At 42.5% G+C, this 24,363-nt stretch overlaps 1 protein-coding gene across 1 annotated transcript in view; it reads left to right on the forward strand.

Moving 5' to 3' along the window:
• Nucleotides 1–24,363, forward strand: part of DNER (delta/notch like EGF repeat containing) — a 295,345-nt gene that overhangs the window by 169,955 nt on the left and 101,027 nt on the right. The window contains exon 6 of the mRNA XM_028105280.1: nucleotides 20,977–21,130. Coding sequence (XP_027961081.1) covers nucleotides 20,977–21,130 — 154 coding nt within the window. The remainder of the gene's footprint in view (nucleotides 1–20,976; nucleotides 21,131–24,363) is intronic.

Raw genomic sequence — 24,363 nt, forward strand, 5'->3', positions numbered from 1 at the left:
CTCTTAGGTTTTAAGAATCGCTTCGGGCTTTGCAGCTTATCCTTCTGAGTTGTGGAGTGTTAGGTGGATTCAGAATGAAAGTCCTGTGTTAGGGGGTAGTAGGATAGTACAACTTCCCCAAACTGAAGGGACACACCAGTGGGCTCTGGGTGTGTGACCAATGTCTTCATGGCAGGCAAGAGTTGGGGGGGGTTTCTTCATGGTATTAGTGGAGATTTCTAGTCCTTCTGTCCAAAAATAACTCCCTGCTGGCCCTCCTGGTGCTTTCTCTTCAGAGCTTGGCCCCATTTTCTGCCTGCCGAGTTACAGACTCACTGGAGGATTTGTCCCCTGGATGGGGTGTTTGTGGTTTTAGTTACAAAACAGTGTGGCTTCACCTCGCCCAGTGGTTTTTGACTTTTTGGTCTCATGGTTCCTTTATAGTCTTAGGAAATACTGAGGACCCCAAAGAGCTTTGGTTTACTGGGTTGTATCTATTGGTATTTATCACATTGAATTAAAACTGAGGAATTTAAAAATATTTAATTAGTAAATTCATCATTGCATGGTAACATAAATTAACACCTTTTAAATAAAAGATGTTTTTAAATAAAAAGTAACTATATTTTTCTTTTTTTAAAAAATGATTTTATTATTTGTGTGTGAGAGAGAGAGAGGGGGGGTGCGCACAAGTGGGGGGAGGGGCAGAAAGAAAAGGAGAAACAGACTCCCCACTGAGCAGGGAACCTGATGCGGGACTCGATCCCAGGACCCTGAGATCATGACCTGAGCTGAAGGCAGATGCTTAACCAGCTGAGCCACCCATGCACCCCAAAAAGTAATTACATTTTTCAAAGCAGAAAGAATTTAGTGGGAAAAGAAGCACTGTTTTCATTTTAACAAATCTCTGTAATATCTGGCTTAAAGGAAGACGGCTGGATTTTTACATTTGTTTTTACATGCAGTCTGTTACAATGTGTTGTTTTGGTTGAAGTGTACGAAGAAAATTTAGCCTCAACAGATAGTTGGTTGGAAAATGGAGGAGTGTTTTAATAGCTGTTTCAGATAATTTTGGATATTTTTCTTGTAATATTTTAAAATTTGATAAGTGGCAAATTCTTAAAGGTTAATTGAATGCAGGAATTTGAAACCATATCAATGAACTCTTGTACTGTTAGCCATTCATTGATATGTCTTACATTTTGGATCTTCTACCCCTAAATAGGTTTTTATAACTTCACACATTGGTCATTTGGAAAATACTGGAGTTATACAGAGCTCTCCAAGGTTGACACATTTCATTATACGTTAACAACAACAACAACAAAAATCACATGGGTGGTTAATTTTACCACCCAGTCTCACCAGGAAAGTCTTGAAGTATTGGGAATTAATTGGTCAAGTTTATAATGGAAGATAAAAATTTCCCAAAATTCTAATTTTTCCTGAAAAGTTCAAATTTTATCCCTGATAAAAACTAATGGTTGTTTTACTTGATATGACAGGGTCACTTCATTCATTTGAGAGAAAATATTTGCTGAATAGCCAAGTCTGAATAACTCTAGTTTGTCAGTCATTGTTTTGAGGAAAAAAGGTGTTCCGTGAAAAGTGAGCTAGTGCACGACTCAAACAACTGTGCTGTGTGTTTCCTTGAGGTCAGCCCCTGACTTTGGGGGGGGTGCAGTGGGAGTGCTTTATGCATACCTCCCATTTTGTTACAGAGAATGTCAAAATGATGTACACTCAAGGGTTAAAATCTCATAAAATTTTAAATTTTTATGTCTTCATCAAGGACATTCTAAGTGAAACTAGCATTTTTTGCCCTAGCAAATGCCTGATGACAGTGAAGAGGCATTGATTGCTGCCACAAAGTCTCTGCTTTGATTTGTGTGAAGGCAGGAGCAGTTTTTCTCACCTTTGCTTTGCATCTTTAGTACCAATTTCAACAGAGTGAAAAAGACACATCACATTTTAATATTATTATAAGATAGTTTTGGCCTCGTGGACCCCCTGAAATGGTCTCAGGCCCCTACCCCCCGAGGTCCAGGAAGCCCTGCCGTGGTCCAGGCTTGGCCTTGACCCTTTCTCTTCCGACTCTCTTTACTTTCTGTACCTTTAACCTATTTTTCTGACCACCTCCAGGTTGGTTTTGAAAGGTCAGCTTTTCTGTCTGTGACCTTGAAAACCACTTTGCAACTTTTGTCTCTCCTCTGGGGTGATTCTCTGAATGGCTTCTTTGTAACAGCTCTAGGTCATTTTGCTGAAGGCCAATTTGACAAGTCCCCGTTTTTGTCTGCCTCTTGACCCTCACCCCCAGGGTCTCAGACCAGTTCCACCTACTACCATGCCCACCTTGAGATCAGCAGCCCCGTGCACACGGGGGTCCCCAAGGCAGAGTCCCTTCCCTTGCCTCTTTGTCTAATTCTTTCTTCCCTGTCAGCCTCCGCAAAGAGCCAAATCAAAAACAAACGGAGCACATCCTAAAATCCCGTTAAAAAGATTAATGAAAGCAGGCCAATGACAATCACAGAAATCTAAAGTGGTTAAAAGGACCTTTCTATTAGACATTGTTGTAAGCTCTTTAGGTAGTAAACAATAACAAGAAAACGGAGCAGATTGCTTTTCAGAACATCAGCCTGCTTTCCTGGGAGAAGAGGCAATAACTCACTCCAGGATCTTGCTGTAGGGAGGACAGCGTTGGTATGGGGAGGAAGCCGGATTATAGGCGGCAGGGAAGAGCTTGGGTAAGCAGTGTGCCTTGCCTTTTTGGTAAACTTGGCACCGAATGGGAGGGAGAGAGTGGATGGTGCTCCAAGTGGGAAATTGAATCAAAGGAAGAGGGTTTGCTTCTAGAGTAAGGATGAATCGCATTGACGTGTCGACGTAGGCCAGAGCCAGGAAGCTAGAAGATGAGGCAGGGCGGCCTGTGGGGCGTAATTAATGGATGAAGATCCTGGAGGGGATAGAATCAGGAGAGATATACAGGAGGGCTTCAGAGAAGGAGAGGAAAGCGTCCTTCTCTGAGGCAAGTGACGTCAGACAGGGGGTGATAGAATTTTTAAACAATTTTTTTTTAAATTGAGATGAAATTCATAAGATACAGAAGTAACCATTGTAAGGTCAACAATTCAGGGGGCATCTAGTCCCCTTACAGTGGTGTAATTAGCACCGGCGAAAGGTGGAATGAGATGGTCGTGTATGTCCCGGGGTTTAAAATGGAGCCAGGAGGCCCTTAAGGAGGTGGGCCTTGTGCCCATCCTCACCGTCCTCAGTGATGGAAGCAGGAGCTTTTGATCTGGGCCATACCGCACATATTCCAGGGACTCAGCCAGCACGCCTGAACCCTGCTACATTAAGAGATTTTGCTTAGTGATCGCCTTAGAGACCACTTATACTCCGTTCAGATGAGTTTTCTGCCAACATCCATCAAAATTCTTTGTAAACTACATAGACAGGCATTCCCTTTTGTCTTTAAAACCCCTTGACTTTTGTTCCCTGCGCGGGGGACCGGGATGTACAATTTGGATTGCTACCAGAAATCTGTACTCTCCAAATTGCAATTCTGAGACCCCAAATAAATGCTTTTGTTTTAGCTCTGCCTCTTTTCTTGGTTGATAACACCTTTATCTAGTTTCAGGGCATTTCGTCACGCCAAAAGGAAATGTGTCCCGGTGCGGCAGTCACTCCCCATTCCTGCCCCCAGCCCCTGGTGACAACCAGTCTGCCTCTATCTCTAGGGACTTACCTATTCTCACTATTTCATATAAACGGGACCCTACAGTCTGTGACCTTTGAGGACGGGCTTCCTTCTCTCCACATAGCATCTTCCAGTTCATCCATGTTATTCCCAGTGTCCGTACTTCCCTTCCTTTCATGGTTGAGTAACAGTCCATTGTATGGCCATGCCATAATTTGTTTATCTGTTTACTGTTGATGGACATTCAGTTTGTTTTCAGTTTTTGGCTATTGTGATAGTGCAGCTAAGAACATGCGTGCACGAGTATTTAAGTCTCTGTTTTCAGTTCTTCTGAGTGTATACGTAAGGAATGGAGTCTCTGGGTCATATGGGAATTCTGTTCAGGGCAGAATCAGGTCTGGGTTACCTGCTCAATCCTGGGGTATCCTTTGCCAGCCTTGTTTATTTCCAGGGAATGTAAGGTAAATGGGTTTAGAGGAGATGGTCCCGTGATACTGCCTTGACTGCCAGCTGGCCAGGAAGCTACCACCTCCAGGACAAAGGGGCAGGTCAGGCATCACCCCAACACCTGTCAGACCATCATGAGCCATCATGTGGGTTTCTTCCTGCAGACTGCCTTTTCTTTGTCCTCTAAGAATAACCCCAAGAAAACTGGGCCAAACCCGCCTGTCTGTTACTCAGCAGCAACAGTGAACTCACTCTGTACTCAACTTCCTTTCCTGTAATGGGCACTGGAGGCTAAGATCAGCGTTTAACGGAGCCGCCAACATCAGTCTTTCCCACATTCACACCAGTGGATAATTTCTAGTTTAGTAATTCTGAAGCTAAATAGGATATTTCTGAGTCAATAAGGAACGGAGGAGAAAGAAGGGAAGAAGGGAAGGAGCAAGCTCTCCCTGGAATCCAGCAGGTGCTCAGTAATGGACATACGGAGGGACGTTACTGCAGGCCTCCAGGGGCCATCGTCGTGAAGGCAAGGACCCTCCTCTATACGACTGTACATGGTTTCCACATGATTCTGGGCAGAAAATCCAAGCTGTGTCTTAACCTTAGATAATATATGCAGGGAGATCTCATTTAGGGCTTAAGTGTGGAGGGAAGGGCACGGAGGATGCTGGTGTGACAGGCTTCTGGGAGTGTGCAGAGGCCCCAGCAAATGTAGAATGTTCCAGAGTTTTCCAGAATAGAAAGGTCATTAATTATGTAGGACACCAGAACCATCATTTATACATCTTATTTTTGCAGTCACAAGATTTTGGCTGGAAACGGTGGGAAAATGAAGCACGTGAACACAGGAAATGCTGAGCAGCTTAGAGTACCATTTGTACATTCCATAAATAATGATGCATGTGTGTTTAGCTCTATATCTGTAGAAAAACTGAAAAATTTTTGCTTTTTCTCTCTTCATTGTAATTCAGTAACTGCTTTCCTAACTTTACTAGAATGATTTTGGTTTTTCTTTCCTACTAGTTTTTTTTTTTTTTTTTTCACTTCTTTACATGCTTTCTTTATCACATTTTACCTATGTCCTTTTTCTTTGTCATTATCTGGTCTTGGTTTAATCTGGTATATATTTAAGAGCTGGTGAGCAAAGTAGCATAGGTAATCACCATCCAGTGGTGTCAGTGACAGAGAGTCGAATGAAGTCGTATAAATCAAGCAAATTAACACAGGGGGCATTAAAGTTCAGTAGAAACTGAAATATGGAAAGAACGACTTATATGTCATGAAAATACCCCATTGAAGTGATGATGCAGCCATGTGCTGAGGAAGTTTGTAGGTGTCTGGAACAGAAAGAGCGCCTTCAGCGAGATGAGTGGCAAAGGTCATGGTTGGCTTGAACTTGGATTAGGTTAAGGGCAAAGCTGCCCGACCGGCCAAGGTCACAGACTGTGGGAACTCGTCCTGGAATCCAATCACTTCTCTCCAAGCTTGAATTATTTTCATTGATTTTCAACCAAAGCTTGCTGCTCTACTTTGGGGGTTTCTTTACACATGGAAAATTTGGGGGGATTAAAAAAAAGTTACTATGTTGTGATACGTAAAATCAGAAATAGCTACCAGATTAAATGACTTTTGCTTACAGGGCTCTTTCAGGTTGCTAATATAAATACAAATGGAAGAAGAATGGGCTTCCATGTTTAGATTAGTATAATATTACACTTCCATTTTCTACCGAAAGAACAATTCATTTTTCAGTTTAATCAAATATACTCCATTAAAGGCAGCTTGGTTGAAATACACAGAATGGAGACATCAGTTGCATTGCTGAATCCAGGTAGAAAGGATCTTCCACTGACCACGGCCCTGCGACGTGGACATTTTCTTCACCCAAATTTTTGGATGTGGATATAGAGACTCTCGGGAATTAACTTACATGATTTCAGTAAGGGCTGAAATTTCAAAATGTTATAGTACTTCTAAAGGCACTCACATTCAGCTGCATTTTGATCAGTAGGGAGCATCTGAAGGCATCGTTTTTGTCATCTAGCTGGAGAGCAAATTCAAGGTGACAGCAAATACCCATGTGTTCGAGGAGAGCAGTCCCTGTCCTTGGTCCAGACAAGGTCAGTGTGGACTTACACGTTGGTCCAGACCAGGCTGATGAAGTATGAGACTTCGTGGCTCTGTGGCAGCCGGGCACATGGAGGCAGATCAGAGGTCAAGGTCCGACTCTGGCACTTACTGAAACAGAGTCGCTTAATTCCCCAGAGCCTTACAATCACAGTGATGTGCAACTAGCACCCGTGAAAGCCAGGGGTTTTAACAGGGAGCCGGGAGGCCATTAAGGAGATGGGCCTTATCCCAACGATGGGAATGATGACAGTGTTCATGTCACCAAGCCACAGACAGTGGCCACATCACTGAGCCGAGGCATGTGCAAGACTGGGGCTTAGCCCAGATTCCAGATAGGTGCTGGCAAACATCCCAGTGGAATCTGACATGAGATCATTTGTGTGGAAGTGTTTTGTAAAGTCCTTTACAAATAAAAGATGGCACCTATGGTCCCCAACCAATAAAAATGGCATTGTACCTCCATCACCCCCCTCCTTCCTGTGGTCCTTGTTGTACTTGGCGCTCCAACCCTGTTATCCTTGGAAGTTTCTGCTTCCACTCATCCTCTTTTGAACTACCCAGGAACGCTTCTGGCCTGCACGACTGACTTTAATTGACCGTAGTGGAAATTATTTGGGGCCACACTCATGTTTAATTTCCCTCTCAGAGTTCCAATTTTAAAGGATAATTGTTGGGAGAAAGTGGATACTAGAATTTCTGAATCCAAGTCACGAGCATGTCCTCTATACACTAGCATTTTTTTTTGGTTTTGTTTTATTTTTAAGACCTGTGCTACGACAAGAGTTGGTGCATTGGCCACAGATAAATGGGCAATTGGCTGTTTGCCTTACTTCTTACCCATTGTTCTGAAGTGCGGCTTAGCTACCTGTATTTTTAGTTTTGTAGTTAAAAAAAATAAAATTGTTGACAAATATCACTTTTAGCCAGAAATACTCATGAATATGTACTTGTTCCCCAAAGAGAACCTTGTCAAAAGGGTCTTCTAAAAAATAAGAAAAACCATGGTTATCAGCCAGCAGTAGTGAGAAGAGAGAAATTTATTTTTAAATTTTTATTATGAAGGTCTTCTGAACCGAAAATTCTTGATTTTTTAAAAAATGCTTTTAAAAAAATAAAAGTAACTTGACGTTGGTTCACTGTAGTTGCCCATGCTGTTGGACGGAAGGCAGTGGGCTGGGGGTGGGGGGTTGCTTTGCTGGTGTAAGATTCAAGGATGTCTAGGGAGGTCCTTTCATCCCCAATTTTCTTGACACACCAGCCTGGAGGGATGCCTGGAAACCTGTTATTTGAGCTTCATTCCTGTGTAATAAAGGCCTGATTTCCTATTTAAATGCAAATGTCCCTAAAATGGTATCACACTAAGGTTTTCTCTGTCATTAAAACGGGAGTAACTTAGTTTTCTAAGGGGCTGGTTTTAGTAGGAGAGAGAATCATAGATCATTCTAGGTGTTGGATATGAGAACAAGGAGCTGGGTTTGGGGAGGTGAGATTTGTTAGCAAATCTGAGCCCTGTTGTTTGGTTTTCATTTTTCCCCAGTTTAGAAACAGGGGAGGCTGGTGTCATTTGAGCCAATCATCTGAGACAGATGTTATGCTAAATACACAAAAACAACTACTTTTATTTTAGGGGAGCCTGAGAAGCTCTAGAAGCACTCATCTGTTGACCTAAATGACTTGGAGCCCTGTTCCATAGCAAAAGCCCATTTATGCATCCCTCAGAGAAGACGGGAATTTGGGCCAGCTGATAGGGTTGTTTTTTTTTTTTCCCTTTCCAACATGAGCATCTAAAAATTATAATTAGGAAACGTTATTGAAGATTGATTCCCACACAGGACTGTCGTGTTTGGCAGCCACATGATAAGGTGTACTGGTGGTTATGCACATGAAAGAGGAAGAGAACTTAATGGTTTTTTTTTTTAAGATTTTATTATTTATTAGAGAGAGAGAGAGATCATAAGCAGGAGGTAGGGGTAGAGGGAGAAGCAGACTCCCCACTGAGCAGGGAGCCAGATGCAGGACTCGATCCCAGGACCCTGGGATCGTGACCTGACCTGAAGGTAGATGCTTAACCGACTGAGCCACCCAGGCGCCCAAGAACTTAATGTTTTTTTCCAGCACTTATATGGATCTCTGCTTAGCCCAAGGACTTCCGGAGTCCACAGTCCTCTGACATGCACATTTCATCACCCCATCCCATGATGGGGGATACTGAGGCTCTGGGGAATTAAGTACGACTTTTTTTTTTTTTTCCCGAAGAAAGAACCTAACTCCAGTATCTTATTCTAAGAGTCACACGTGCATTAGAAAAGAAACTACCAGTGTCAAAATGGTTAAAATATGACACATTGACCAAAAAATTTTGAAAGGAAGATATGAGCGGTGTTCATGTTCCTATATTCAAAACCTGTATGCAGACTTTTCTTTCTTACTCAGACTTGGAAGATTAAACTATTCCATGGAAGAGATAATTTCATGTGAATATTATAGATTAATAAAAAGTTTGAAAGCAAGCAAGATTCATCATGCCTGTGAACTTAAGTAATTCTTTTGCCACCCTAAGTTAGATATTTTGATGAACTTTTCCTGGAAATTATTAGAATGATTCTTTTCTAATTATCTTGGAGAAACACATTTATTAGATATAACCTGCCTTTTGTTCAGTATTAAAATGATGAAAGCAGCAAATGTTTAATGAGATAAGATTTAATTAGAATGAATGACAGGGCCTTCCCACCTTTGCTGGTTTTACTTCAATGTGTGTCGATGTAAATTCAATAAAGTAAGGAATGCATTCATTAGATCAGGGACTCTGAATAAAATCTTTGACAATAAAATGAAAAGATAGTTTTTTTTTCCTCTCCAAATACTGAGGAAATGTTTTTAGTCAAATTCTATGGTCTCAGAGATTATATAATTAAGACAAAACTTTTGGAGTTCAGGTTATGATACCTATTATTTCACCTATGATACCTTCTTATTTCAATAGGAGAGCAAAGGGCTGTTAAATTGCTTTTACCTTCCATAAGGAAGGCTGAACTGATCCCTTAGATCAGCTCTTCTGTGTTTTGCTTCTTTGTTCCCCATCTCTCTCTTGGATTGGATTTGAGCCTCTCTACAGAAGTACATAAACTACACAACAACCTATAGAGGAGGAAGAAGATGGGAAGACAGAGGCAAAGAAAAATTATAGGTCCGATGGGAAAATAAAGCCGGGTTAGTTGTACATGTACAGAGGGAGACCCTCAGACTGCTAAAGATTGGAAGTGGGGCACACACACTTTGGTTAGCTATGGCCCATGAATGTAATCAACCACCTATATGACGAGTCCAAAGGGCATGAGGAGAAACAGGGAAACAGGGAAGGGGAAGGAGAGAAGAAAGGAGGACCATACACCCGAGTGTGTCTGGCAGGACACCTGTCATTAAGGTGGACATCACACAGTAGGTGGACTGTCTCCCCATCTCCAGATTTTGGGTATCAAATGGTGACAAGGGTCTTGAGTCCTCAATGGCTCATCCCTAAAAGGACAAAAGCTGCCACTCCAGGACTGACCTAAGGAGAGACCCAGAGCCACCAGAGTGTTTGAAACAGGGCAGGGAGCCGGGCGTTCTCTCTGAGGAAGTGGGTTTTGTACCTTTAACATGGGCCAGGTGCAGGCAGCTCCTGTGTGGTCTCCCCATCTATCTGAGCACCATGGTTTACTTGTAATGTAGTTTCTTTGAATAGAGGGCAGATCCTAGAATCAGATTACCTGGGCTCAGATTTCAACTCTTCAACTTATTAGGCAGCAGACCTTGGTCAGTTGACTCCTCCTCTCTGTGCCTCAGTTTCCTCAAGTATAACCCTGGGATAACAATAAACAATGAGGATAACTGCATTTTGCAAAGCCCTTCTACTGAGTGCTCAGTAAAGGTATGTGATGAAGATGATAGTGATAATGACAGTGACACAGATCTGTTTCTCTAACTAGCTTGTCAATTCCTGGAGCACATGAACTCTGCCTTAAATGTCTCTGTATGTGCATTTCCAAACTCTCCAGGTGGCTATTGTTCAATGAGTATTGTGTATCCTGTAGGATAATGACTTTGGTACGTAAGCATCAAATATTTGTGAAGGACTAAAAGCAGCATTTAAGGAAGATTGCCCTGAAAATAGTTGGAGGAATAAGCCAGAGAGGGTGCATGTCTGTCCTGGGCTGAATTGTATCCCTGCAAAACTCACATGTTGAAGTTCTCACCCCTAGTACCTGAGAATATGACTGTATTGGGAGATTGGGCCTTTAAAGAGACAATCAAGCGGCACCTGGGTAGCTCAGCCGGTTAAGCAACCGACTCGGTTTCGGCTCAGGTTGTGATCTCAGGGTTATGAGATCGAGCCCTGCATTGGGCTCTGTGCTCTGTGTGGAGTCTGCTTGAGATTCTCTCTCTCTCTCTCTCTGCCCCTCCCCCCCATGCTGTCGTTCTAAGTAAACAAACAGACAGACAATTAAATTCTTAAAAAAAAAAAAAGAGACAATCAAGGTGAGACAAAGTCATATGGGTCATATGGGTGGGGCCCTTATCCAATATGATTGGCGTCCTTACAAGAAGAAGAGAGTAGGACACAGACATTCACAAAGGGAAATATTTGTGGAGACACAGGGAGGAGGTATAGCCATCTGAGCCAGGGAGAGAGGCCTCCAAAGAAACCAACCCTGCTGACACCTGAGTTTTGATTTTCCCGGTTTTTCGAAGTGTGAGATAGTAGATTTCTACTGTTTGAGCCACGCAGTCTGTGGTCCTGTGTTATGGCAGCCCTAGCACATGAATGCGGTGAGAGTGGGAAGGAAACCCATGAGGTGGTTGTTAGCACCTCAGGGAGGCATGTGGTCACTTGCAGGAGGGGAGGGCTGGGGGGGGTTTGTGGCTTCCATGGGACTGAAACCGAGGTGCGTCAGATCTAAGATTTCAAGAGGCCTTTGGAAGCCATCGCCCTTCAAATTCTCACTCAGTGCATAAATGCTTCTATCATCCCCCTTCTCAGGATGGTGTTTGAACTGCACCCTTCATGCTTTGTAACTCAATTCCTTGCATTTCTGAATATCTTAAATTGTAAGAGATGTCTTTGCAAAGAGACTAAATCCGCCTCCACACTAGCTGTGTGACCTTGAGCAAGTTACTTAAAGTCTCTGAACTGTTTCCTCATTGGTGAAATAGAAAAATCATTCTGATCTTGCAAGACTGTTGGGAGGATTAAGTGGATCTTCAGAATGGTGCTTGGCATATGGTGGGGCCTTTCTTCAATAAATGATGGCTGGGTATCCTGCCCTGTCCCCATCGGTTTCCCATCTTTAGGAGTTACCACTGGTTTATCATCTTTGCTTTACACTTAAAACTGTAACTTAAGGGATGCCTGGGTGGCTCAGTCGGTGAGCCATCTGCCTTCGGCTCAAGTCATGATCCCGGGTCCTGGGATCGAGCCCCATGGGCTCCCTGCTGAGGTAGCTTCTCCCTCTCCTCCCCACTTGTGCTCTCTCTCTCTCAAATAAATAAGTAAAATCTTTAAAAAAATGTAACTCAAAGTGGGTTTTCCATCTGAGGTAATTTGAGAAAGATGGTAGGAAAGATCTTTATTCTTCAGTGAGTCCTTCTCATCAATAATTTATACATCAAAGTGTCCATTTTATTAAAGCTTTTTCTTTACCATTTTCTTTTCATGTAGCAAAGGAAATAACTAGAAGATTAAATAGAATTTTAAAATAAGAAATTAGAATGGTATGTCATTTACTTGTGGGATCAGGCAGGTTTTTTTTATAGGGAAATTCAATAAAAGATGAATTTTCAGTGACATTCATTTTTTTTAAAGTCAAACTTTACTTTTGCTAATGGATTAGCACTTTTCATCAAATAAATACACAGATACTGGTGAACTGAAGATTCAGGCTGATTACATGGAAATCATATGGCTAATTATGGCTGTGCTCAACATGCTGAGAACACAGAAGTTGCCAGAATATGGCTAGAAACTGCTTTTGAATGTCTCCATTCTGCCAATCCATATATCCACTTTGAGAGAGAAAGCCTTTTACAAAATTTCCTCAAAGACATTTACTTTCTTCCCCCTTGAGTAATAAAGTAAACTTGAGTGTCCTTTGGAAGGAAAGAGCAAGGCTCATTTATTATTGTTAGTATTTTTCAGAATTTAACATTTAAGCCAAAGAAATAAATTCTAGGAATTCATGAATGTCAAGTTTTGAATTTCATGTTTAGATGATCTGCATGTTCTCTAAGCTTACTTTTTTTTTTATAAGCTGCTATATTTGCAATTAATGAATCCAAACAGAAGAGAGATAGTGTGTTTAAGGTTAATGGGAAGTAAGATTATAAGCCATAAGCAATGCGAGCATGTTGTTTAAATTACATGTGTAGTGAATGAACAGTAAGACCCGGCCAACAGACAAGAATTTAAAAAATGTAATTCAGAGTGAGTTTTCCTTTGAGGTAATTTACTGTGTTCCCAGCAGGGGGCAAAACTTTGTCTCTCTGGTTGGGCTCCAGGGGTCCCTGTGTGGCCTGGGCTCAGGAAGAGGCGTGTGTAGGGATTTTCACATCATAACAAGAATTCTCAGATAGTCTCTTAAATTTATATCCAAATAATCATTTCTGTCTCTTGAAATACCAAATCTGGGTTTTTAGTAAAAGGCTAATTTCTACCTGCCTAAAAGACCATGCTGGATTGGTCTTCTGGCCCATTCGTTATGGCTCACCTGTGCTGAATCAAATGAAAATGTACAAACTGAGGGTTCTAGAGGGGAGGGGGGGTGGGGGGATGGGTTAGCCTGGTGGTGGGTATTAAAGAGGGCACGTTCTCCATGGAGCACTGGGTGTTATACGCAAACAATGAATCATGGAACACTACATCAAAAACTAATGATGTAATGTATGGTGATTAACATAACATAAAAAAAAGAACTCATCTAAAAAAAAAAATGTGTGCTCTGATGACTGCTTTTTATCTAGGTTTTAGTGTCTGTCAGTGTTACAGGATTTTTGTCCCCTTAGTGCCCGTGGTTCTTGGTCATGCTGCTTCGAAGAATACAGAGTATACCAGATGAAGAGTGGGGGGCAGCAAAGCAAAGTCTGAAGTGTAGCAAGAGTATAAAGCTCCTGGAGAGAGAGGGAGCCCTGAGTGGGTTGCCCCCGGAGTTTCTAAGTTTAGGGGGTTTTATGAGCAGAGCTATCTTCAGCAATCAGGGTGTGCTGAGTCATGCCAATCAGGGCTTTGGGCATATATCTGTCTACCTATTGGGTTAATGTCTCTGTGCTGATGATCCTTTTTGGCTGACATCTGGGGGCTTGGGTCTTAATTGCCCCTTGCCCATGATATTGGCAAATGCTTTGTGGTTAATTGTCTTATTTTTAATTTATTTTTTAAAGATTTTATTTATTTATTTGACAGAGAGAGACATAGCGAAAGAGGGAACACAAGCAGGGGGAGTGGGAGAGGGAGAAGCAGGCTTCCCACTGAGCAGGGAGCCCGATGTGGGATTGATCCCAGGACCCTGGGATCAATGACCTGAGCTGAAGGCAGGCGCTTAATGACTTAGCCACGCAGGTGCCCCAAATTGTCTTATTTTAGGACGTTTTGCAGAAGTCATTTCTGCAAAGGCTGCAAAGCAGAATGTCAGTGTGGTCCTGTCTAAGCTGCAAAACAAGATGTTAGCGCTGTTTTATCTTAACTGTCCTGACTCCATATTTTCTTGTTGAGGACCCTGGCCCTAACTACCTACCTGTCCAACTAACTCCTAACATCAGCTATGTGATTTCAGACCCAGGCGACCACCCAGCCGGGTTCCTAGGAGCTGGAATAATAGATCGTTGGCTGAGGTCCTTGCCAGGGTGGGGCTTCTGTGGGTTCCTATCTCTACAGATTCAGGGTCAGTGCATTTTGGGGTGATGGGACAGCTCAGGCTGGAATCTGAGTGATCCTTCATTGTTACATGAGACAGTGGGGACTCACTGCATTCTTTTTTTTGAAAGTCTGCTTAAGACGATGTAAGCTCTCAGCAAAAGGGTCTGCAGAAAGCCCCTACTCAGGGAATCATCTTCATTAACATGCACTTGGATCTCTCCTATTAACTAAGAGCAGAAAAGTGACAGAGCTTTCTATTGCTGGGAAACAAGACTCTACATCTTGACCCTGCTGGTATCTAGAGAACTCGTTTAGAGAAGTCTTCTGAATATTTACCCATAGGCTCTATAAGCAGGAATTGTTCTCCTCGCCCGAGGCCTGGGCTGGGTGTGTCCTGCTCGTGACCCCGTTGTGCTGGAGAAGCTGAGAGGCAGCCCAGCCTTCCCCTGGCACAGAAATGGCTGAGCTTCAAGAAGACTCTGCTGTTTAGAGGGAACTATGCTCAGTTACATGATTCTTGTTGCCCACCCGAGAAAGCAAGCAGTCAGTTCTGTTGGGCAAGCAGAGCTTTTCCTGGCACTTGGAGATGAAAGAAGTTTCTGGAGTGGGACTTCACACCGGGGGTGGCTCAGTGACGCGCACATAAGGTTCTCTACAACATCGCTGCAGTAAAGGCGCTAGCGGATCCCACAGGGAGGAGTTGTGCCCACATGTGGAGTGTGAGTCTCATTTTTCGAAGTTTTCACTTTCCTTTCTTCTCAGCCAGATGCTTAAAATAAAAACCACATAATTTCGTATTGTGGAAAATTTCAAGCACATATCAAAGTGAGAGTAATTTGGCACACCACCGTGTCTGTGTCACCTGTCTCCAACAATTATCGATTCATTAGCTAGAGTTTTGACCTTGCAGATGTTCATACATTGAACTATGAATAGCCCAGACGTTGTTTGGAAGCAGGCTGGCCCCTGGTGGAAATGGAAATTGGCCCAGAGAGTCCTTTAGCCAGGAGTGGCTCAGATGATCTTTCCATTTTGAGAGGTTTAGGGGCCCGTTACTCACCTTCTGGCTTGGGAATTGCCCTCCAAATTCTGTTCCAGTATCCCCTTTAGTAAGAATCTGTGGGTGAAGAATGTGTGAGTCACTATGAAGCTGTCTTAGCAAAACACAAGATCCTCAGATATAGACAAGGAGGTAGGGGAAGAGGTCCCCTTACCTTCAGAGGACTCTCCTTGAAGGCTGCCTTCAAGCAGCCCCTTATGAAGTCAGCTTAATTCAATGAACAGTCAAGCATCTATTATGTATGAGGAACTGAAATCCCAAACATCAAGGACCTCCAGTCCTGGTGAAAAATCGTCCTATCAAAGTTTTCAAGTCTGTTCATGAGTGATTGGGCACTTTATGGACAAGAGATACTTTCAGCTCTCAGGAAGGATATTTTTACTCTATTTTGAAACCTTATTTGAGTACATTTGGTGTTATTCTTAAGACTAAAAGAAATTAGAATCAATGAACCAAAAGAACAGTCAGTGATGCCGATAAGGAAGGCAGCCAGACCTTAAGAGAGGAGGTAGACAAACCACACAACCTGGAGCAAGAAGCAAAATACCTCAGTTGTTGGGGTTATTTTAGAGTCGGGGTGAAGGGCACCCTGCGTGCGTCTCTGGTGCATAGACCAATGCAGTGACGATAGGACAGTATTCAGCTATGCGTGGGAAAGGTCTGGAATCGATGGTACAGATTTAAGCCTTGACCTTATACTTGCTGGCTGGGACACCTTCCAAAATGTATCTGACCTCCCTGTTGAGTCTGTTCTCAATTCCTATAATGGATGTGATAACAGCCACCTGACAGATGTGGTGAAGATTAATGAAATAATTCAATGTCAGCAAGCTCTATAAACAATGAGATTCAGTGTCCAGTCAGCTGGGGCTTTTATGTTCGTACTGATGTCACAGGGACACCAACAAGGGATAAATGTATTTTCTGTATACTTTGTTTAAGGGAGAGAGTAAGATAGAATGGAGGAATTCTGACCCTGAAAGAGAGAAATAAAGCTCCTCAGAAAACGCGTCTCTGTGGGATGATTTGTTCGTGATGATTAGGCTTTACTGAGAAGTGACAGGTGCAGAGAATGAAACAGAAAAAGTGAGGTGGGCCAGATTGTCAAGGGCCCTGTGTGCCATGCTGGGGAATTTGGACATACTTATCACACATTTGACTCCATATTTCACAAAGTACTGAAATATTAAAAAGTACGAAAACATAAGTCACAGTCAGAGAAGATATAAATTAAAGGTGTTAAGGGTGAACTTCCTGTAGACTCTGAGCATGCCGCAACCAAAGCAAGAAGGAGGAAAAAAAAAGGGCAGTCCCATGATCTGCGTTGTTCATGAGGACAAAACATCAGCTCTCATGACTAACAAAACTTTTACTGACACATTTTTAAATGAGTGACTTTCTTGGGGAGGACTTTATAAAAGAGGCACAAAATAACGTGTGGCATAGAATGTTCTCACCAGCATCCTAACGGTAAACACAATAGGAGGTTTAATGGGCTTGTTTCTTATAGGGTCCCTCTCTTCCCCTTCCCAACTTTATTTTTCCCCATGGCATTTATCACCTCATTTACTACATTATTTGCCTGTTCATTTTATTTATCATCAGCCAGCACTAGCTTATCATTTCTGAGAGCCAGCCTTGTTCATTCTTGTGTTTCCAGGTCCTAGAACAGTGCCTGGCACATAGTAGGTGCTCAGTCAATATTTGTCATATGGCTGTCACATGAATGCAGGTGTGACTGAAACGTTTTAAACCTGCAGCTTTTCAAAGTGAGCTTCCTACCACCGAGAAAGTTCCATTAATGTACAAATGGAATATTGGACATCAAGCTTTTGGGGAAAATTGAGATTCAGCATTGGGTTTTAAGATTAATCTCTGAGGGTCACTTTTCATTTTCCTAAAAAAAATACTTTTACATGTAAATATACAATAATTTTGCAAGGAAATAGGTTTGCAAGGAAATAGCAAGGAATTTACTTTTAAGATTTATTTATTTATTTTTATTATGTTAATCACCATACATTACATCATTAGTTTTTGATGCAGTGTTCCATGATTCATTGTTTGTGCATAACACCCAGTGCTCCACACAGAACGTGCCCTCTTTAATACCCATCACCAGGCTAACCCACCCCCCCACCCCCTCACCTCTAGAACCCTCAGTTTGTTTTTCGGCGTCCATAGTCTCTCACGGTTCGTCTCCCCCTCCAATTTCCCCCCCTTCATTTAAGATTTATTTATTTATTTTAAAGAGAGAGAGAGAGAAAGCGCGCAAGCATGGGGGTGGGGGGGGTGAGGGGCAGAGCCAACTGTGTGCTGAGCCGGGAGCCTGATGTGGGGCTCGATCTCTAGACCCTGCGATCATGACCTAAGCCAAAACCAAGAGTCAGACACTCAACCAACTGAGCCACCCAGTCACCTTGCCCTGCTAAGCTACTAATTTTAAGTAAGTCCATTTTGGCTTTTATGCTGGTTAAGACAATTGGACCTAGATTAGTGCTGTCATAGTGAGTTAAACTTCTTAAGGTTGGTATAACGTTCACAACTTTCAGTGATCACAGTTTTCCACAACAAAGATGCTAACAACATAGTTTCCTAGTAAATATTCATGGCTTCTTACAAATCAAGTCTTGAAACTTAATATTAAAACAAACCTCTTAATATTGTAGGAAAGCTCATTGTTCTTAGAAAATAGACAGGAAGAAATCTAACTTTATGGACCATATGATACAGAATACATAAAAACTTAAGTAGATTTTATGGTCATGGGTATGTAAACATGTTAATCTTCCTTATCAACCAATCAAAGTTTAAGAATCAATTCCATGTTTTGCTTGGTCAAAAACAATTGTTTCAACAGTTTCTTCAAGTTTCTTTCAACGTTCTGGCTTAAAACAAAGCAAAACAAAATGTGTGGCTTCCGTTTTAGCTTTAGATTTAATAAAAGCTAACTTGAAGATACTTGATTTGGTGTTTTTGATAATTTATTTCCACAAGCAACATATTTTCCATGGAACATAACAGATGAATTATATGCAAAATGCATCCCCCAAATAGCCAAAGAAATTGATCTGCAATATGGAACTGCTGGATGCAAACCAAGTAAATTTCAGAGGACAACTGCCAAAAATAATGACACATAGTAATTTATTATGATGCTGAGGCCCATTTTGCCCACACAGTGTTTACATTTCAAAGGCAGTCACAGATCTGCAGATGCACAAAGGGCTCCAGACAGGTCCCTGCAAATATCAAAGGTGTACTCTGTTGCACATTTGGGCAGGACGAGATTTTCCTTAAAAGATGGCTCTAGAGGAAGAGTTTCCTATTTAAAAGGCTGCCTTTCTAACAGTCTTGATGCAGCTTCTCCCAGCTTTGAACTACAAAGTCTTGCAAACACACACAAAAGGAAAAAAACCACCTCACGGTATCCTGGAAAAGCAGATAGGGAATCAAGAATTGCTAGCAGGCCGAGCGAATTTCCATTTGCCAAAAAGACGTGCGAGAAAGGATGGAAAGAGAAGGCAGAAAATTTAACTCTAACTTAAGAAGAAAAACCATTGCTTTTATTCCACTTGTTCTGGTTTCTAAGAATGTGTTCTTAAACTTAAGAATTGATTATGCAGATTACAAGGATTTCTCCTGTTCCCTTAACAAAAACATACCTACACAAAATCTGGCAGTTTGGTCGAGCTAAATGTCACATTTGACGGGTCTCTTGCTTGGATGCTGAGGTCACGGGTCCATCCACTCCTGGTTTAGTCACTTTTGGGGCACCCTGTTAGAATACAAACTATGATCTCATTGTGCAAGGGACAGGTTTTCTTAGAAAGGGGTCTGGTGGGGATGGGGCAAGTTAGATGGAAAGCACTAGAAGTAGAGCTACAAATAGAATATGTCCATAATACAGTTTTGCGTAATGCCTCTGTGGGTGTTCCTTCCAAGAATGCAAGGTTGAGTGAGGACTAGGGCTTCTAAACATTCACATATTGCTACGTCAAAGACAAAAAGAAATAGATTATTGTTTTTCAAGAAGCTAAAATGGCATTTGATAAAATTCAGTCCTCATTCCAGCTTTCTCCTTAGTGATAAATTCTACAGATCTCCCTTTGAAATCAAGCTTACTCTAGAAGAGGCAGCAAAGCAACCATGAGGGCTGGAGAAGTGGGGGGGAGGGATGTTATCGACATATCAATTATTTGCAATTGATATGCAGTTTGGGGGGATTTTGTTTTATCTGGAAAACCCAAGATAATCAAGCGTTTTAAGTATTAAGTTTTGTTTATGCCATTCTCCTTTGCTTCCTCCATGCCCCTCTTCACGAAGATCTGCAGTAACAACCTACATTGCTTCACACAGGGTTTGGGACCAGATTAGCGGTTTTATTTATTTATTTATCTATCTATCTATTTATTTATTTATAAAGATTTTATTTATTTGAGAGAGAGAATGAGATAGAGAGAGCATGAGAGGGGGGAGGGTCAGAGGGAGAAGCAGACTCCCCGCTGAGCAGGGAGCCTGATGCGGGACTCGATCCCCGGACTCCGGGATCATGACCTGAGCCGAAGGTAGTTGCTTAACCAACTGAGCCACCCAGGCGCCCTGTTTTTTGTTTTTAGATGGTCACCACCCTCAGGCATTAAGGAGTGAAGAGAGCAGGAAGGCTCAGTTTTATTTGGATTTTACAACTATTTCAGGAATGAAGAAGCTTCCAACCAAATGCAGTGCTCTGGGACTGAGTTATGGTCTTTCACTAAGATTACAGGAATACCATGAGCCAAACAGGATGCTTACTAGAATTACACTTTTTTTTATTTTCCCTTGCACTCAGTTCATATATATAGCTGTACATTGACATTGAGGCTAATTTACAGGGGGGTTCAGTAAATTCTCTTGATGTTCTGGAAGGTGGTCAGAGCAGGACATTGGACGAGTGCTCTCTCTGCTGCAGGATCGTAGTTGGTGTGACATCTCATTTAATGGCTGGAGCACAATATATCTGCTCTAGCAAAATGGTCATTTCCATGTCAGGCCAGCAAAACTTCATTTTTGTTTAAAACATAGTTATCTTGGGCGCCTGAGTGGCTCAGATGGTTAAGCGTCTGCCTTCGGCTCAGGTCATGATCCCAGGGTCCTGGGATCGAGTCCCGCATCGGGCTCCCTGCTCCTTGGGAGCCTGCTTCTCCCTCTGCTTCTCTCTCTCTCTCCTCCTCTGTCTCTCATGAATAAATAACTAAAATCTAAAAAAAAAAAAAAAATAAAAAAAAAATAAAACATAGTTATCTTTTCCACTTTTTATTTTAGTAAAAAGGAAGAATGGCTGGGATAAATATCAATAAAGAAAGAATGAGAAAAATAAATGTTTCAAATTAAAGTGTAAGGAGGGGCACCTGGGTGGCTCAGTCGTTAAGCGTCTGCCTTCGGCTCAGGTCATGATCCCAGGGTTCTGGGATCGAGCCCCGTATCGGGCTCCCTGCTCGGCAGGAAGCCAGCTTCTCCTTTCCCCACTCTCCCTGCTTGTGTTCCTGCTCTCGCTATCTCTCTCTCTCTCTCTCAAATAAATAAATAAAAAATCTTAAAAAAAAATAAAGTGTAAGGAAATACACAGCATTTCTCTCAAAGCTAAAAGCTATGATTTTAATCAGATCACAATATAAATGATCCGATTCAAGCATTCGGTATTGGGAGCGGTGCTTTGGAACTTTGAGATTCACAGCCAAAGCATACATTTTAGAGGACTCGTGCAATGTAGATGGTATGTTTGTGTTTTAGGCAACGTTTTCCTGTACCTGTGAGGATCCGTACATGGGCACTTTCTGTGAAGAATTTGATGCCTGCCAGCGGAAGCCCTGTCAGAACAACGCCGGTTGTGTGGACGCAAATGAGAAGCAAGATGGGAGCAATTTCACCTGTGTCTGCCCTCCTGGTATGATTAGTTATCATATATCTCTCTGTAGAAGATACACTTATTAAGTAAGGGTGGCTAGGTGATACATTGTTCAGCTGCAAGACAAGACAACTTTAAGATCTCATTTGATTCCCTCAGGCTGTGAGTCATAGGCCTGGGAATGGAAGAGGGAAATTCGCATGGGGATAGATATCCTGTTCCTTGGCTGGCTTTCTGACATCAGGATGCTTCTGCCTTCGCGGTCCACCATTTTTGTTCTGGGGTAATGATATGCTTGGTCAAATAGAGGTCTGGACATTTCAGAAACAGTTCTGCAAATATGTGCCGAGTGTGGACTGGGACTCGCTGGGTGATTATGCTCAGTAACAAGAAAAATCCAGGATAATCTATGCAGGTTGCTATGTAAAGCCACCTCATCTTTTCTTTTATGTTAATTTCCTTTGGTTTGTGTATGTTCATTAGGCCAAGTTCTTGGTACACTGTTCTCCACAATGGTGAGGGGGGTCTTCAACGTTCCTTGATCAGTATGGGGGATTGGTGGGTATTACATAAGACTTTTGAATCCTCGGAGCCCAATGGGTGACCAGTAGGAGAGTGCAAGCCAGTGTCCCCAAACTTCTGTGCTCTGCAGTCATCTTAGTTGACTTACTGCTTAGCCAACTCGATTGTTAACACTCAAGGAGAAGGAATGGCATTGACCAGTGAACATTCTGATACAGCTATTTTGATACAGCTTAAAAGTCAACACCAAGTTCCTCCTTTTTTTTTACTGTCAAGTAGCATGCAAAATTGGCATCACCTTTCCTTTTCTCTCATCCTGTTGCCAACATCTGCCTCTGGGTGGGGATTCAGGATGAGGTAGGAGTTGGGGAAGGCCAGAGGGATGGAGTGAAGGAGCAGCTGGAGTAATGAAGTGCTCATTATAAGAAATAGGATCCAGTGGTGCAAAAGTTTATAGACAAAAGGTGAGAGTTCTTCATTCATCTCTCCCAACCCAAAGCATCAATCACAGGGGCAGGTTAATAATCTGGTATATTCTTTCCAGACGTGTGTGTGTGTGTGTGTGTGTGTGTGTGTGTGTGTGTATCTATGTGCAAGTGTATGTATTTCTCTTGTGCACCAGATGATTAAGTATTTTTCTATATGCCTTTTGAAAAAAGTGATTATATTATACATACTGTTTTATAACTTGCTTTATTCCATGTATATTTACCAGTAGATCATAGACAGCCTTCCATGTCAATATGTATGGATTTGCCTCATTCATTTTAACAGTTTCACAGTGTGTCTCCTAAACTTGTATCTCCAGGTCAGACTCCCTCCAAACTCACTCACCTACTGTTTACTTGGCATCCACATTTGGATGTCCCAGGCCACCTTAAGCTCAGCCATTTGCAAAACCGAGCTCATCATGCCCCCTTCCCACTCTGCTCAGCTTCCAGTGTTCCGTCTGCTTCTATAAGCCAGACATCTGCAAGTCATCCAAAGTGCCTCCCTCTCCCTCTCTGTCCACACCCCTTCTACCTCCAAGGGTTCTTCATTTTACCATCTAGAGACCTCTCAAATCCAGCACCCCCTCTGCAGCCCCACGGCCGCCACCCCTAGGCCAGCTGCCTCTGCCCCTTGTCTGCGCTGCTGAGGTCACCTCGCACTGCTTGTCCATGTACTCCTGACTGTGCTGCCTGCTGAACCAGAGTGATCGTGCCAAAGTGAGCCCCCGCTTTTGTCCCCATAACCTCCCTTCTCTACCTGGTTGCAGGTGATTGTTTTCCTATGCAGATCTGATGTAGTTGCCTTCCTCCTTCAATCCCTTCTTTCCGTTGCTCTTTGGTCCATGATCTGTCTCTCGCCCGCCTTTCCAGCCCCATCTCACTCCACTGTCCACCTTGCTCTGGGCCTGGCCACTTTGGCCTTTCATGTCCCTGACAGCCCGAGCGAGCTCCTTCTGCTGCGGGGCCCACCTCTCTTCTTTGGGCCTGGGTGGCTCTTTCTCCTGCTTCCCTTTGGCCTGGGTAGCTACCCCCAGGGTTTTGTTTCAGACCTCTGTGAAATGCCCCCTGTCCTCCTTCCGGAAGCCTCACTAAATGCTGCAAGCTAGTCTCTCTCCCTTTTCCCCTTTCATAACTGTGTGCTCCTTCCCTTGACAGCCTGCATCTGTTTTCAGTGTGCATTTACACGTGTGGTCTTCTGATTACTGCCGGTCTTCCCCACCAGCGTTAACCTCAAGGGAGCAGGGCCTGAATCAGTCTAGCTCATCATTGTATCCCATAGGGTCTGACAAATCATGGGCGCTTACTCAAGGTGTTGATAAGGTGAATTAATGAAAGCAGGTGAACATAGCCTCATGTTTTATTTATTTATTTTTAATTTAAAGATTTTTATTTGTTTAACAGAGAGAGAGACAGCGAGAGAGGGAACACAAGCAGGGGGAGCAGGAGAGGGAGAAGCAGGCTTCCTGCTGAGCAGGGAGCCTGATGTGGGGCTCGATCCCAGGACCCTGGGATCATGACCTGAGCCAAAGGCAGATGCTTAACCAACTGAGCCATCCAGGCGCCCCTAGCCTCATGTTTTAAACCATTCCTCTAGTGATGGGTCCTTAAGATGTCTTCAATTTCTCTTTTATAAGTAATGTCAGAACAAATAAAGAACCTTCTATAAATAGTCTCAGTCAGATCAGTGGGTGGAGCTTCTCATTGTTTGGACTAAAATGACTTCAGTTTGATATTTTACCCAAGTGTGTTGTCAAAGGGCATTTCTCCATTTTATTGAAGGAACTTGTGTGCACAGAATTGGAATGATCATAATGCGTGGTTGGTGACGCTCTCTCATTTTGTCCATATCCTGCTTTTATATATTTACTTAGCTATTTTAATAATGTAATAATCACTGGTGAAACCAACATCAAAACCAGAAGTTCAACCCTATAACTAGTGATTGTCATCTATGGGTGACAATCACTCTGAACCTTGAGTTGATCCAGTCCTTTGTTTTCCTTTTTATAAAGTTTTAATATTTACATGTTTTTGTAGAAGCATTTAGTTTTGCTCTAATTATTTTCAATTTATAAAAACAGCAACATGTGTAAATGCTGTTATGGTGTCATGCATGTAATTCTCTGGTGCTTCCTTTTTTCATGAGATGCATCCATATTGTTTGAGTTCATTCTTTTGGGCTGCTATATAAAATTCCATTCATCTACTCCCCCTGGACAGGGACTGATGCACATTTGTGTATGTGTCTTCTGTTGTGTA

This window comes from Eumetopias jubatus, unplaced genomic scaffold (genome assembly GCF_037043125.1).
Source record: "Eumetopias jubatus isolate StellerSeaLion01/CBP00866 unplaced genomic scaffold, mEumJub1_p1.0 scaffold_3, whole genome shotgun sequence".
In the NCBI taxonomy this organism is placed as follows: domain Eukaryota; kingdom Metazoa; phylum Chordata; class Mammalia; order Carnivora; family Otariidae; genus Eumetopias; species Eumetopias jubatus.